The sequence below is a fragment of the Oryx dammah genome, unplaced genomic scaffold, assembly GCF_014754425.2.
Source record: "Oryx dammah isolate SB20612 unplaced genomic scaffold, SCBI_Odam_1.1 HiC_scaffold_10, whole genome shotgun sequence".
In the NCBI taxonomy this organism is placed as follows: domain Eukaryota; kingdom Metazoa; phylum Chordata; class Mammalia; order Artiodactyla; family Bovidae; genus Oryx; species Oryx dammah.
Genome location: NW_024070194.1, coordinates 32,008,413 through 32,026,154, shown reverse-complemented (window position 1 = coordinate 32,026,154; position 17,742 = coordinate 32,008,413). Strand labels below are relative to the sequence as shown.

Here is a 17,742-nt window from a genome sequence, read left to right as displayed (position 1 = left end):
TGAAAATGGAAAATACGCGGACAAACAGCAAATAGGCTAGCCAGAGAGGAAAACCAAACTTCATAAAGGGCTCATATCATAAAGTAAGTATGCAAACACAATTCTGAAAACTATTCATGCTAACACTATCTACAATCCACTTTAACACTTGAAAGAGTCCAACTACCCCAAAACCAACGGGAGGAAAGACAAAGTCCCTTTCACAGCTCTGGTTTTACTGTTCCTCAAATCAGAAAGACAACTTTCCAAAATAGGATATCAGGTTGAGCAATTCAATTATTCTTTTTCACATAGCCTATGTGTTAAGTTCTTACAACAGTGTGGCTCTAATCCTGGAATGCTTTTTACTGATGGTGCTGGTTTTAGGACATACATCTTAAATAAAATAACTGGCACAAGAACTATATTAACACGATAAAAACTGACATCGAAAAATGAAAAAAGAACTGAGTTAAGTACACTTACAACATAAGTACAAACTGCAACAGGGAAAATACAAAGGATGGTTCGGAAAAGAAAACAGCATCAGGAATATAGCTGGATGTTTGTCAAGACTTTCTTCTTTAAAATTGCTAAAGCTCACGATGAAATTAACCAAATATTTACCTTACGTTAAATCAGGTAAGAAACAGCTTTTGAACATGAACAAAGTTAACCATATTATACAAGTACAGAAACAAATAATAAGTACTGCTTTAAATTCTAGCATAGCGTGAAGAGCATGCCCTTTATGAAGGTAACATGTCACAGGAAATAACTCTGCTTACCTCATGTTCCGAAAAAAGTGCTTTCAACTGTCCCTTGGACCAATAATCCAAAGCATATGCCAAAAGCCGCATGGCGATCGTATTAATTCTCAAGAAATTTCCAACAAATACCACCTGGTTAATGTTCTGAGCACATCAAAAAAAAGGCAATTAGTTTTCACGTTAATTTCTGTTCTCTCATAAAAGCTACCCCAAAGGCAGTATCATGGACATAGTTTCTGTTAGTTAGTTGACTGTTGATCCAAAAAAAGTATTTACATTTACTTCAGTTGATCCAGGGCTTCTTAAATTTGAGCCCCAGACAACTCTAAACCCACTTCAAAGCATGCCAGAAAATGTCTCAGGAGAATAAAGATTAGGAAAAGCATTTGAATTAACATGACAAACCATAACTATAATTAAATACAAAATTTTATACAGATAAGTTAAAAAAAATACTAAGACCAATTCAAAGAAGAAAAGTAACACACAGGCAAATTATAAGAGAAAATATCACACAAAAGAATTCAACCTCACTAAACGAGCAAAAAAAGTAAAATTTTAGAGCCATTAAAAGTTAGCAAAGACTCTAGATGTTGACAGTTTCCTTCCTTGGATGTCTGAATGACCCAAGATCTTACATACTACATTCTGTGAAGTAAGAACCTAAACAAAGGCAGATGGAGCTGGAAAAAAGTCTGCAAGTCTGTCATTACCAAGCTGTACCAGGGCACTGGAGGCCAGCCAGTAGGAATGCCTGGGGGTGTCCCTGGTGGCGGAGCACCTCCACCTGAGCCACCACTGAAGCTTCATTACACCAACTTAGTATGGATTTAGCACTGTTTCACACAAAACACTGAAGGACAAGCAAATTCCAAGGCAGTTTTAAAGTTGAGCTCCTGTAGTGAACAACTGGGCATTCTTGATAATGCTGAATATATATGCACAGGGAAAGGAAATAACATTGTACTTTATAAGCACTGTAAGTAGAAAACAGTCTTAAATAAAACTGTATTTTAAACAGGCATTAAAAGAAAAAAAAAGTCAGCAAAACAACTAACAGAAATTCTAACTAACCCCCAATATTAGTCAAGTTGTGGTAAAACCGATCCATTCATTCATTGCTAAAAATGATCTAAAATGGTGTGGCCCTTGTGCAAAGCATCTTGGCAATATCCATCAAGATTCATAACCATGGTTTCTTTTTTTAAATTTTATTTTATCTCTTTATTTAGCAGCTCCAAGTCTTAGTTGCATCATGTGGGATCTAGTTCCCTGACTAAGCAGCAAACCTGGGCCTCCTACATTGGGAGCGTGGAGTCTCAGCCACTGGACCACCACAGAAGTCCCACAAGTATGATATTCTTTAGATAAGAAATCTCACTCCTGAATAAATCCCTTATCAAGAATAAATCCAAGGACTTCCCTGATGGTCCAGTGGTAAGACATCAAACTCCCAATGCAGGGGGCCTGGGTTCAATCCCTGGTCAGGGAACTAGATCCCACATGCCGCAAGAAGACCTCATTGCAGTCAAATAAACAAAAATAAACATTAAAAAAAGAATAAATCCATCCAAGGAAATAGTTTCACGCTAAAAAATGCTTTATCGCAGAGTGATCACTGACAAGCAACCAAATGCCCAGTTCTATGTGAATGACTTATGATACAAAAAGAAATCAAATATACAACCCTGCAATTTATAATACATAAGTAAAAAACAAAATTGTATGTACATCAACTAAAATATCTTAAAATACATAAGCATAGGAAAAGGAACGTACAACAAAGAAAATAGAAGTGTTAAAACATTCAAATAAAGAATTTTAAATTTCTTCATGAAAATACAGTGTCTTTTTCATTAAAAATGAGACAGTCCTTTTGTAACTTGAGATTTCTTTAAGTCACATGCCTGCATTATCTATTTAAAAGCCTTATTTTAAACAAAAGTGTATAAATAGGGACGTTATACCAACTGGATCCCCAAGGGAAGGCCATTCTTAGTTCTTTCATAGCCCTGTACAATGCTGCTTGACCTGAATGCTACAAGGCAGCACTGTAAAGAAGCTGAAAGCACAAAGACAGCTCTGCTGCAGTCAGCGGGAGCGGAGCAGGGTGGGCACTCCTCGGCCCACTCAGTTTCTCCCAGCTTCAGTGCCTTCCTCTGGATTCATTCCCAGGGACTCTTGAGGTCAACAGTGAGCATGGTATCTTTATTCAGCATCGCCACCCTTCACCACCACCCAACTGTCCCCATTATCTGCAAAACTGCCTACCTTCCCTACCTTCCTTTGCTTTCTGCTCTACTTCTAGACAGTAGCAGTGTTTATCTTGAGTAAGAAAATAAAAATCTGTTAAGATTAATCTACATGTGAAGCAGTTTAACCATGCCAATGAAACAAAATCCACCACTTACAACTACATTTAGGCACTGTTCGAAGAAGACAGACATTGTATACAAGGCGCCCACATAGTAAGTTCTGTATTTTCCTCAGAGCAACTAAAGAAATCTATGTCCTTACTTCATTAAGGGCACACATTCTTGCTATTGAACCAATGTTGTTGGTGATGGTGATCAAAGTCGCTCTGGCAAGGTCCTCTTTACTCACAGCCTCTCGCTTCTCCTTGCTCATCATGTTTCCAAAGCTGTGATGGAAAAAAAATAAATAACTGGTTGCTAAACCAAAAGTAAAATAGCATAACAGAACTTAATGTTACTTTATGAAGATAAAAGTAACTTTCAGGGCAACACTGTTCAAATCTTCAAACTTTTATTACAAAATAACAGAACATCTGCTCAAAAAGAAACACAACTTCAAGAACTCAAGCATTCTGAATGAGCAAATGGCCTTCCCTGAGGTTTCTATGAAATCCAGCTTTGACACCAGGTTCAGCCTGCAATGGGGACTCCTGGGTTGGGAAGATCCCCTGGAGGAGGTGGGGGAGGGGATGGCAACCCACTCCAGTGTTCTTGCCTAGAGAATCCCCATGGACAGAGGAGCCTCGCGGGCTGCAGTCCATGGGGTTACAAAGAGTTGGACCTGACTGAGCACCTAAGCACACACATTAAGATCCCCTGAAGGCACCATGCTCCTTCTGAAACCAGGCTGTTCCAGGAACATGCCTCAATTATCGATCCGCTCCCAACTGGAGAGCTGTTCCACTCAGCTGAATGGTCACATTCACATCTAGCAAATTGCTTTATATGAGCAAAGCAAAATACAGACAGCTGAGTCCCTGAGTAAGAGTTTCCAATTTCCCTAGAAGATCAAGTATTTCAAAGTACCTGATGAGCACAGAGAGAAGTCACTCAGTCATGTCTGACTCTTTGCAACCCCATGGACTGTAGCCTACCAGGTTCCACTGTCCATGGGATTTTTCAGGCAAGAGTACTGGAGTGGGTTGCCATTTCCTTCTCCAGGGGATCTTCCTGACCCAGGGATCGAACCCAGGTCTCCCACACCGCAGGCAGACACTTCACCATCTGAGCCACCAGGGAAGCCTGATGAACAAAACTGATACATAAATAACTATGACTTGATCACAAACCTAACCAATCAGAAAAGGGATCTTATCATTGACCAAATGTTGCAAACACAGAAAGTGAAATCTACAGAATTTACAAAATACCTAAAATTAGTAAACAAGCAAGTACACAAGTGCCTTTTCTTAGTATGAAAAGCCTTGCACCCAGACTTCCCTGGGGGTACAATGGATAACAATCCACCTAACAATGCAGAGCCACGGGCTCCATCCCTGGTCCAGGAAGATCCCGTAAGCCAAACCTTATTAAATATTAAAAATGTTTATTAAAATATTAAACTTACTAAACATTAAGAAATGGTGATCATCATTAGTCATCAGTAAAATACAAATCTAAATGGGACATCCTTTTACACCTGTTAAGGCAGTTAAAACCCAAAAGATACATGTTGTATATCAATACAATGGAACGTTATTCAAATAAAAGGAACAAAGTACTGATTTATGCTACAACATGGATGAACATTGAAAATGTTACGCTAAGTGAAAGAAGCCAGTCACAAAAATCACTTGTATGATGCCATATAGAGACAAAAAACAGACTAGTGTTTACCAGGAACTACGGGAAGAGGGAGGGAATGGGGAGAGAGAGCTAATGGAAACAAGGTTTCTTTCTGGGATGATGAAAATATTCCAAAATTACATTACAAAGATGACAGCAAAATTTTATAAATATACTAGAAACTACTAAATTGTACACTTTAAACAGCTGACTTCACAGTATGCAAAGCTATTTAAAGAGTAAAAAAACAGACCCAATACTTAATATTTCCATATTATTTTAAAATTTTGATTAGAGTATATATAATTGATTTACAAAACTGTGTTAGTTTCAGATGTATAGCAAAGTCAGTCTGTTACACAAACACACATATCTACTTTTTTAGATTCTTTTCCCATATAGGACATTACAGAGTACTGAGTAGAGTTCCCTGTGCTATACAGTAGGTCCTTACTAGTTGTCTATTTTATGTATAGTAGTGTGTATGTATCAATCCCAATCTTTCAATTTATCCCCTCCCTCCTCCTCTTACCACCGCCCCCCACCATAATGGTTAAGTTTATTTTCTACATCTGCAACTCTGTTTTGGTTTTGTAGGTTTAAGATTCTGCATGTAAGAAATATCATGTATTTGTTCTTCTCTGACTTACTTGACTCAGCATGAGACTCTCTAGGTCCATTCATGTTACTGCAAATGATTTTGTTCTTTTTTATGGCTGATAACATTTCATTGTACATCCTGTATTTCTTGGAGCACACACGCCCCCTTCCCTTACCTTGAAGCCACAGCCCAGCCTGGCAATCCAAACCTCTCATAGTCCCCTCCATAAATGTCTCGCACTAGTTTATCCACTTTGGTGCTATCTCCACGTGATGCCATTTCCAGAGCTTCTTCAAATGTGGTACAACCAGTAAGAAGACAGCAAAGGCCAAAAAAAGTTCCTCCTCCAAGACTGTGATTAAAAACAAACATAGTATTGAAACATTTTTCAAAATAAGAAGAGGAAAGTAGAATTTATGAACTGAAAACCATGTTTATGCATCAATCCAATCTTGCCCCATCTCCATCATGCAGATGCCACTAGCAGAAAACAAGTCTGTGAAAAGATAAGAACAAAGCGCCTAATAGACACTTTGAGGATAACATATTCATATAAGCCAACAAAGTGGCAAAACACAGGGCCCACCTCATGTTCCCAATGTGGGCTGGGCACCTGCTGGGTACCAGGAGCTTCAGGTACAGATCAGCCCACCAGGGCCATGGTGGCACCTCTTTCCTTTCTCTCTCAAAGTACAAGCCCCGCATCATCCTCATCCAAGAGTCTTATCATCCAGGGTCTTTAGCCCCCTCTACCCTACTAGAACTCCTCCCCAATATGTTTTCTCTCTCAAAATTATTCCTTTCTTTCTTTAACTCACACATGTTTGAAACTTGTTTATCCCAATCTCCAGCTCCTGTTTTTCAAGTGATCGCTAATTCTTAAACCAAAAAGTATTTATGTTCATCTGCCACCTAATCCTCCCTTTTAACTACCTTCCCCCAATTATCTTTCCACTGCTCAGTACCTCAACTTCTAGATCTCACAACATCCCCTAGCTACATATGTGTATGTATACATGTAAAATCTAGACCAGTTTCAAAGGTTGGATCTTGCCTTGCCCTCTCCTTATAAATGCCACCTAGTAGCTTTGGTTACTTTATGGTATAGACACAGCATATACTATCTGAGGACAGGGACCATGGGTGCAATGAGGCTGATGAGATATTTTGTAAAACTATGGCAATGAAACTTCAGGATTAGAGATTAAAGAAAAGTAGATCATGAAATCGTAATTTTCAAAGAGTAACAATATTTGCTTGCATACTCCCATAGAAATATACCTTTCACATAATTTTAACAAGTTCTTGAAGATGTACTGATACACAATACTGGAAAACTCAGTTTTAACCCATTATGATATCAAGAATAAACAATGACCTTTATATAAAAGACCTACCTGGTACCTGTGACCCTCTTATAATTATCTTTGGAATATACTGCTAAGATGCTAACCCCAGAGCCAATGTTCACCAGCAGCAGGGGGTATGGATTTTTCAAATCAAATGGTAACTTCTGACATTTTTCACAATCAGCAGGGTTTTCAAAGTAATAGCACTGTGACCGTCCATTGAATCCAACTGAGTCAATATATAAAATTCCTTTTATTAAGCAATCTAGTTCATCAAGTTTGCAAAGCTGAAGATCACCTATCTGTAATGAAATAAAAATATATGCAGGTTTTTTTAACAAGCCAAACAATAAAAATTCCATTTAATAAGGCATCTCCTTTACATAAGACAAACCATAAAAGTGCTCACTGATGTGTATTATTTGTGCATTCTTTACAGAACAGATCACAACAATCTATGGAAAATTCTTACAAGAGATGGGAAATACCAGACCACCCGACCTGCCTCTTGAGAAATCTGTATACAGGTCAAGAATGAACAGTTAGAATTGGACATGGAACAACAGACTGGTTCCAAATAGGAAAAGGAGTATGGCAAGGCTGTGTATTGTCACCCTGCTTATTTAACTTATATTCACAGTACATCATGAGAAACACTGGGCTGGATGAAGCACAAGCTGCAATCAAGACTGCTGGGAGAAATATCAATAACCTCAGTTATGCAGATGACACCACCCTTATGGCAGAAAGCGAAGAACTAAAGAGCCTCTTGATGAAAGTGAAAGAGGAGAGTGAAAAAGTTGGCTTAAAAGTCAACAGTCAGAAAACAAAGATCATGGCATCCGGTCCCATCACTTCATGGCAAATAGATGGGCAAATAATGAAAACAGTGACAGACTTTATTTTGGGGGGCTCCAAAATCACAGCAGATGGTGACTGCAGCCATGAAATTAAAAGATGCTTGCTTGCTCCTTGAAATAAAAGTCATGACCAACCTAGACAGCTTATTAAAAAGCAGAGACGTTACTTTGCCAAAAAGGTCCATCTAGTAAAGGCTACAGTTTTTCCAGTAGTCATGTATGGATGTGACAGTTGGACTATATAAAGAAAGCTGAGCACCAAAGAATTGATGTTTTTTAACTGTGGTGTTGAGAGTCCCTTGGACTGCAAGGAGATCCAACCAGTCCATCCTAGAGGAAAGCAGTCCTGAATATTCATTGGAAGGACAGATGCTGAAACTGAAACTCCAATACTTTGGCCACCTGATGCAAAGAACTGACTCATTTAATCTTTCCCTGATGCCGGGAAAGATTGAAGGCAGTAAGAGAAGGGGATGACAAGATGAGATGGCTGGATGGCATCACTGACTCAATGGACATGAGTTTTAGTAAACTCCAGGAGTTAGTGATGGACAGGGAGGCCTGGCGTGCTGCAGTCCATGTGGCTGCAAAGAGTCGGACACGACTGAGCAACTGAACTGAACTGAACTGCACGACAGATCTGCTTTTGTTGTCTGGAGACAACAAATAGAGGGAAGGACTGACAAGATTCCTGCTAGCACAGATCCAATACACTCTACCTATAAACCACCATAGGAGCTGAAGAAATATGCCAAAAACCAAGCAGAAACCAAGATACCTGTTACAGGGACTACAAGCCAGGAGCACAGCTAAGGCCACAGTCCCATCAGAAATCAAATCCTAAGAAATCTAAGATGCAAGGACCTAGAAACATATGGTGCGAGCAACAAGCACTCTCAAGTCTGCCTTCCAAAGACTACCTTCAAGGCTATACAGCAGTATTAAAATAGGCCACAATTTATATTAATAACAACCAGCCAAAAGACTGAAAGTGGCCGGGGGACTTCCCTGGTATCCAGTGGTTAAGATTCCACCTTCCAACGCAGGGGGCCCAGGTCCAATCCCTGGTCATGGCATTAAGGTCCCACATGCCACACAGTGTGGCCAAAAAAACAAAGGACTTAAAGTGTCCAATAAGAAAGTAAAATATTTCACTATTTAACCCGGTGATAGACTGCGGGGGGTGGAGGGAGTTTAGCACAATCAAAAGTTAAAAGTTAAAAGTGTCATCTTCTAGTCATAAGATCATACAGTTGAGAATTCACCACTCAAATTAAGCCTTCTTAATAAAAATTCCAGATACTGGAGTCCCTGTGATAGAGGCAAATAACATTACTGTTGTCTGCTTTATGATCTAAATGACTGTATGTAAATAATTACTGGATGTTGTCCATAAAAAGGACAAAAGAAGCAATGAAACAACCACTAGAAAGGAACAACGTTATTTGTACTGTGGGTGTATAAATAAAATTAAGTCTTTCTTGGGCCATAAATACATAAATAAGTGTTATCAACTTAACTTCATTTAAATAACTCCAAAAGAATGATTAAATTATTATTCATATTATGGAACACTATAGTAATTAAGAATGAAGAGGATCCTTATGTGCATTTGTTTTTCTCTTGGGCATGCTAGGCAGTGTGTGGGATCTTAGCCCCTCAACTAGGGACAGAACTCACACCCTGCGCAGTCGAAGTGCGGAGTCTTAACCATTGCACACCACCAGGGAAATCCCAAGAATGAAGAGGATATTTACTCAATTAAGATGAAGTGGGAAGAACTCCAAGACAAGTCAAAAAAAAATAAGTAAGCTGAGAAATATTTTATAAAATATGATTCAATCTGCCTATTTTTAAAACCATGTTTAGAAGCCCATGTGTATGTCACAGTCATGCACAGAAAAACAAAAAAGATACACAAACCTTTAATAGTGGTAACTTTGGATAGATGATATAAACTTTCACTTTTTACTTATGAACGTCTACCCCAACCTTCAAACAAATGCTACCAGCATATCTATCTATTCAATATATGCAACAAAGATGCCTCAACTCCATAAAACAACTATTTCTGTCTACAACCAGGTTTAGCCCCGTAAGTCCTCCCCCTTTAATTCAACTCTTGTTTGATTACATTTATATTCAATTTATTCTGATCCAGAGGAGATGGAACTTAACAGGTAACTTTATTTTAATCCTTAATTAATCCCTAATTAAGAATTATTAAGTTACTCTTGATAAAACCCAAACCCTTGAAAATGTTCATCACTGTCCTTATTTCATCTGCTCATGCCCTCCCTGTCACAATGAATTCAATTTTGACTTCCTGACACTTGAATCTCAAGTGTCAGCATTTTCATTTCAAAGCTAAATTGTTTTACACTAGTGGCCTAACTGAAAACAAAGTAGTTTTCTGCCACTGTATGCTAACCAAGACCTCCTTTTATCTTTCCCGTCCTGTTGTGCCATTATTCCTAATGAATCTCAGCCTAATTGACATAGTTATATGTCTAATACATAGGTTATTTCATCAAATTACTCATAATGTAGGTGTTAAGTACCAACAAGAAAACTCAATACAAGGAAATCTGATTCACATTAAAAAAGAGACAGGATAAACTCCATATTATTAGAAATATTTCACTGTGGTTTATTAAATAATCATCACTCCCAATGCACAAGCAGGATTTGTAAGGCATTTCATTTTCATACAGTTTTCAAGAACAGCACTGATGCATACAGATTAGAAACCCCAATAGCCTAGGAGGCAACTAAGGTCTAAAATCTACTCTGCCTCTCTCCTTGGATTACCACACAATCTCTGGTGGTGGTTTAGTTGCTAAGTCACGTCTGACTCTAGTGACCCCATGGACTGTAGCCTGCCAGGCTCCTCTGTCCATGAGATTCTCCAGGCAAGAATACCAGAATGGGTTGCCATTTCCTCCTCCAGGGGATCTTCCCGACCCAGGGATTGAACCTGGGTCTCCTGCATCGTAGGCAGATTCTTTACCAAGCTATGAGGGAAGCCCTTATTCTCTCTGAATGGTTTTTGAATATGTTCCAAAGGCACCTCTCTAGGTTACAGAAATATGTAGGTTTTCTTCTTTCAGTCAGTTCAGTTGCTCAGTCGTGTCTGACTCTGCGACCCCACGGACTGCAGCACAACAGGCTTCCCTGTCCATCATCAACTCCTGGAGCTTGCTCAAACTCATGTCCATGGCGATGGTGATCCCTATCAGTTTCACCCTATCAGTTACAATCCAGAGTCCACTACAACCTCAAAGGAAGGGGACCTCCTCTCTTCCTGCCATCTTCCCATTAACTCACAGGTAGAAAAGAAACCACAAAAAATTCAAGCAAAACCTCATTTTAAAAATTCATGTCAATCCTATATTATGACTATACTCAGGTTATGGGAGAAAGAAGACAGAGGACAAAGAAGTCACAAACACACAATGACACTCAAGCGGGGAGATGGATGAAAAATAACATAAGCAAAGACAGAATCTCTGCAATAACATTTTCATTGGTGGCATAAAAACCATGGTCGCTGAAGATATTTTAAATCTACACTGCACCCTGAAGATCAGAGTCAAATTCATTTATCAATTCTCCTATCTATTCCCACATCCACTCTCAAAAGACCTAGCCTCAAGCCCTTACGGACGTTTACTGAATGAAAACAAAATCAAGTGCCCACTGGCACTCCCCCTAGTGTCTGGACTCCTGGTAACAAGCATGCAGCCCAGGATACATCAAAAAGCATTTGGGGAAAACAGAATCAATCGTGCTTCCCCAGTGGCTCAGTCGGTAAAAAATTCGCCTGAAATGCAGAAGACCTGGGTTCAATCCCTGGGATGGGAAGATCCCCTGGAAGAGAGCATGGCAACCCACTCCAATATCCTTGCCAGGAGAATCTGAAAGGACAGAGGAGCCTGGCGGGCTGCAGTCCATGGGTTGCAAAGAGTCAGACACAATTGAGCAAAGCACACAGAGCACTGTCAACATCTCTGACTAGCCCTGAGGCCTGGAAAAAACACTGCTTTGGACCCGAGCTCCTCATATTTCTAAACAGTAAAACTACCAAGAAACAATTAAGGAGGTTAAGAAAACATATGTGGTAGATAAGACTGGAAACAACTTTATAACATGAAATGACATTAATTTTTTTAAATTATTTTTCAATTTAGTTGTTGAAAACAATGATATTAGCTCCTCACTGGTAGTTCCGTACTCTGCTTATTACAATTTTATTGTTTTTTCATACTAAAATAACAACAAAATGCTACGCTTTCAGTGGTTCTGATTCTCAACTCACCTGAATTGGGCAAAAAGTAAACTATACAACAATCTCTAAATGGCAATTCCTATCACTATTTAATCTTAATTTGACTCAAGAAAATTCAAATTCCATTAGAGATGGAAACAATTCCACCACTTGCTATTGGTATTATTTTTATCAATCAAATTACCATAAATTGTATATAAGCTAAAAAATGCATACTGTGAGAAAATCCTGCTCAAATTTGTATGCTCCACCTCCAGTGGCACAAAAGACAGTGTGGAGACTCGAGAAGTTTTTATCTCTGCCCATTTGAATAAAAGCAGGCATGTCATGAGTGGGAAAGCGTATAAAGTGCAGATTGCCTTTGCGTCCACACAGAGTCAGGTCCTTCAGCTCCAGGTGCACGTCCCGAATACCAGTGGACCCATAAGCCACATTGGAGGTCAGGTACTTCCGAATGCTTTTAAGACTTTCCACTTCTTCCTCTTCTTCTTCAGCAGTGATGTCTTTGGGTTCAAAATAAACCAGCTTGACCAGGGTTCCACCAATATCCAAGCCAAACCAAGGAAAAACTAAATGAGGAAAGGAAAAAAAAAAGTCAAAACAGCTTTTCTCCCCTTGAAAACTAAATTCACACTTATTAACCATTTCATACCCTGAGGTTTCCATGAACCATACAAAATACAAACAAAAAGATCTGGGGGAGAAGAAATATGATTGTCTGATCTGGAAGCAAATCTATTAAAAAAACACACACACACACAAAGATCAAAAAGAAAAATATCACAGTGATAGCCAACCCAACTTATGGGCAGAGGAAATTCCCAACCCTGTGTAACATATAAGCTCCACCAGTCAATGTCAATCAATCAGGGTTAAATGGCCATTAATAGAACAGGTATTTCAAAGTTAATACCCAAATTTGTTGTTTAGTCGCTAAGTTGTGTCCAACTCTTCTGCGAGCCCATGGCCAGGCTCCTCTGTCTATGGGATTTCCCAGGCAAGAATACTGGAGAGGGTTGCTGTTTCCTTCTCCAGGGGATCTTCCTGATCTAGGAATCAAACTCGCATCTCCTACGTTGGTAAGGTGGATTCTTTACCAGTGACTCAAATGTCCATCTCCAAAAATCCACCCCAAGACTCCCCTGAAGGTTCAGTGGTTAAGACTCCCATGATTCCAATGCAGGGGGTACAGGCTCAAGCCCCGATCGGGGAACTAGGATCCCATGTGCCATGCGGCACAGCATCCCCCAAAAAATGCCTTAAGGAGACTGGATCAAGATAAAACTGCATTAGATATACATGTCTTCTCCTCCCATCTTAAATCCTAGAAATGACTAAAGACATATGTATTGATTTTCTAAAGTAATTCTGAGAAACAAGAAGTGACACTATCACCAGAACTAAGCTGACAGAGGCAGTAACTGTTCAGAACCCTCAAGAGAAAAACGCTATTAAAATAGGGAGCAGCTATGAAGGTGGGGGAAGCAGAGGGGTGCTCCATTCAAGGTGTCAATGGGGTAGCTGCCATGGAGAAACAGAAGCCGGCTCTGGTGCAGTTGTAAGTCATATGGTGGGAAAATGCATTTGGCACAACTGCACAGGCCAGTCACTCCCCTCCTCGGCCTCCAAGGAGGCAAATTCTTCACTGAGCACAGGCACTTGAGCTCAACAGTCAGTGTGGCATCCACACAGCTACTACTGCCCAGAAGTGGGAAGACCTACATCTGGCCACACTTCCCATCTCTCCCCTACAATCCACCCTGACAGACGAGTAAACTCACAGTTGCACCCACTGACAAGAGAATAGCATTCCTTAAACCAGAGACTATCACTTTACAAACCAGAATTACCAAAAGGGAAATCAACACCACAAAAACAAGATGCTAACATCTGAAGAAAAAGCTGCAGGAACAAAGAGGAGGCTTTAAAAGAATCATAAATATTGACCAAGGTAAAAGGAGATTTCATCCATGAAAAATAAGCTATTGTAAATCAATTATACGTCAATAAAAAATTTAATTTTAAAAATGAATAAGCTGCTATAAAGAAAAATTAGAAATTAAGATACAATTGCCAAGTATGGTTTTGGATGCAAGAATCTACACATGTGATAAAAGTACACAGAACTAAATACACATTCACAAAAGAGCTAAGGTAAAACTGGTCCCATCTAAACTAAGGTCTGTGGTATCAATGTTAACTTCCTAGTTGGGGGTGGAGGGTTGTTTTGTCGCTGTCATGCCCAACTCTTCGCGACCACATGGACTGCAGCACGTCAGGCTTCCCTGTCCTTCACCATCTCCCAGAGCTTGCTCAAATGCATGTACATTGAGTCAGTGATGCCATCCAATCATCTCAGCCTCTGTTGTCTCTTTCTCTTCCTACCTTCAATCTTTTCCAGCATCAGAGTCTTTTCTAACAAATCATCTCTTTGCATCAGGTGGCCAAGGTATGGAGATTTAGCATCAGTCCTTCCAATGAGTATTCAAGGTTTGATTTCTTTTAGGATTGACTGGTTAGACCTCTGTGCAGTCCAAGGGAATCTCAAGAGTCTTCTCCAAAACCACAGTTCAAAAGCATCAATTCTTTGGTGCTCAGACTTCATTATGATGCAACTCTCACATCCATACATGACTACTAGAAAAACCATAGCTCTGACTAGATGTACCTTTGTCAGCAATGTCTCGGCTTTTTAATACACTTTCTAAGTCTGTCATAGCTTTTCTTCCAAGGAGCAAGCATCTTTTAATTTCATGGCTGCAGTCACCATCTGCAGTGATTTTGGGGCCCAAGAAAATAAAGTCTGTCATTATTTCCCTTGTTTCCCCATCTATCTGCCATAAAGTGAAGGAACCGGATGCCATGATCTTAGTTTTCTGAATGTTGAGTTTTAAGCCAAGTTTTTCACTCTTCTCTTTCACTTTCATCAAGAGGTCTTTTAGTTCCTCTTCACTTTTTGCCCTAAGGGTAGTGTCATCTGCATATCTGAGATTATTGATATTTCTCCCAGCAATGTTGATTCCAGTTTCTGCTTCATCCAACCCAGCCTTTTGTGTAATATATGAAGCTTTCAAAACCAAAAAAGGATTCTGGGGGGTGGTAACAATACACTTAAGGTAATAATAATAATAAATAAGAAAGTAGCTCAGTAGTGTCCAACTCTTTGCGACCCCATGGACTTGTATAGTCCATGGAATTCTCCAGGCCAGAATACTGGAGTAGGTAGCCTTTCCCTTCTCCAGAGGATCTTCCCAACCCAGGGATAGAACCCAGGTCTCCCACATTGCAGGCAGATTCTTTACCAGCTGAGCTACAAGTAACTCTCAAAAACAGGGTAAGTGGGGATATCCCTGGTGGTTCAGTGGCTAAGACTCCAGGCTCCCAATGCAGGGGGCCTGGGTTTGATCCCTGGTTCTGTGTGGGAACTAGATCCCACACGCCACAACTAAGACTTCCAAGTGTCAACTAAATATCCCGGCATGCCACAAATAAGACCCCAACACAGCTAAATAAGTAAATACTTACTTAAAAAAAAAAAAAGGCTGAGTAAAAGAAACTCTCCGCAAATATATGAGTCCATTTATATGAAATGCTAGAAAATGCAAACTAACCATTTCTGTATCTGATAGAAAGCCAATCACTGGCTTAGGGAAGGAGAGAGGGAAGGACTGTGCAGGAGTAGGAGAAAACTCTCTGTGATAACCCAAATCTTAACTGTTGGGGGCAAGAGGGGAGATTTATGGCGATACATATCTATCAAAATGCACGGAACTGTACACTTCGAGTGGATATAATTATATGTAAATTATATTCAATAAAGACACTTTTATAATAGAAAAGTGAAAATATTTACTTCCAAAATAAAGTTCAACAGATACATTTAATAACAAAAAAGATGCAGAAAAAAACAAATGGGAAACAAATTCTCCCAAAATGCCTCGAGTATGAAAGAAAGGTAGATATATAAAACACAGAACCAGAAAGCCCAACATCTATGTTTTAGGAGTTCTAGAAACTTTCTGGGGGGAATAAGGGAAGATTTACAGTGACATCTTATTGAAATTTCAGGACATCCTAAAAACTCCCAAAGGAAAAAAGTGAATTCCTACAAGATACATAGATCACATCACGGTAAAATTAGACTTCACATCAGTAACACAGACACTAGATGACAACAGAACACTAGCAAAGTTATAAGGAAATAATTTGAAACTCATATTCAGTCAAATCAGCTCTCAAATGGGAGTACAAGAAAAAGACAATTCCATGCATGAAAGAGCTCAACATTTACTATTCAAAGACCTTCTTTGAAACAGTTAGTAGATACACTCCAATATAATACTTTAAATCACCCAAGATGATATGAGTTATAAGGAACAATGATAAGCACAGGAAGCAATACATGCCGACTTTTAGGAAAATAAGCAACATGGAACTAAAATACTTACATGATTTCAACAGAGGAAGTCGAAGAGGGAAGAGAAAGGAGAGGGAAGCCAAAGCAAGCAGCAGCTCTGTCTTGTGGGGGAACAGAAGATATAGATTCTGATTATTTCTAGACAAGAATAAAGTGATGGTTTAAATGTGTTAAAAATTTACAGGCAACTCCAGAAGAAGAGAAAATGAACATATGACCTTCAAACAACTAGGGGGAAAAAAATCAGTTCAAAAACAAAGAGAATTCAACTATATGCTTATATAAAAAAAATATAAAATATATAAATAAGATATAAAATAAGATAATACAAATAGGTTGAAGGTAAATAAACAGTAAAACACTCACAATGGAGTCCCATAAGGAGGAGCCAGATGCTTTAAGATGAAAATGACATTCAGTCAAAAATGAGTAAATCAAAATCTTAAGCACCTCACTAGACACCAAAAGAGCAGCTGACTAACATTTAGGAAACATGATACAGTAAAAGTCAAACCTGATGTTTCAAGACCAACATTGCATTTATCAAGGGCTCACAGTATAAGGGGTGCCCCTCCAAACAGTGGTCTACCATCCCTAAACTCACTTGCAATTATATATTCACTGACTAAAGCAGTAAGCAGTCATTAGCACCATGCTTTGTCACATTTGTACAGCTGAATTCGGGTAAGCAAATCAAATGCCTGGACAGTGTTACTCCACTCTATCAAGCAAATATTAACAGAAAGCAAATACAACACTAGAAATCTACAAAGCATTCAAAACAAAAAGCATTATAAGGGGACTAAAAGAAATTGTCAAGTGCATATAAAAGTATAATTCATATGAGCCTGACATACGCTTCAAAAAATATTAAAAACAAGAAATCATCAAATCTACAAAATCAGCAGATCTAAAATTCCAAATAACAAAACCACACACACTTTCCACAATACCTCAAAATAAGAAATCAAGGGGACTTCACTGGTGGTCCAGTAATTAAGAATCCACCTTGAATGCAGGGATGAGGGTTCAGTCCCTGGTTGGGGAACAAAGATTCCACATGCCACAGAGCAAGAAGCCCACAGGCCACAATGAAGACCCGACACAGCCAAATAAATAAATATTTTCTTAAAAAGAAATGAACCCAACAGACACAAAGAAATAAGTCTATCGACCTGGAAATCTTCAAACTCACTTCTATTAATTCTGAGATTGAAGATGAAATCAAAACAAAATGTGTTTTTAAATGAATGACAACGGGAACACTGTGTCAAAAAGAATAGGATATTTACCCAAGGTGGAACTCAGATGAAAACTTCTAGCCTTAGAAATCAAATGTATTCAAAATATGAAGTCTACATGAAAGAGAATGTCACATACAATTTGAAATGCTAGAAAAATAAAACAGACCCAAAATAAGCAGAAGAAAGTTATTAAA

At 39.0% G+C, this 17,742-nt stretch overlaps 1 protein-coding gene across 1 annotated transcript in view; it reads right to left on the bottom strand.

Annotated features, from left to right (window-relative positions):
- The window catches only part of PANK2 (pantothenate kinase 2), a 30,009-nt gene that overhangs the window by 3,554 nt on the left and 8,713 nt on the right, over nucleotides 1-17,742 (bottom strand). The window contains 5 exon segments of the mRNA XM_040247314.1: nucleotides 768-893; nucleotides 3,267-3,390; nucleotides 5,566-5,742; nucleotides 6,788-7,041; nucleotides 12,104-12,456. Of these exon segments, the coding sequence (XP_040103248.1) occupies nucleotides 768-893; nucleotides 3,267-3,390; nucleotides 5,566-5,742; nucleotides 6,788-7,041; nucleotides 12,104-12,456 (1,034 nt within the window).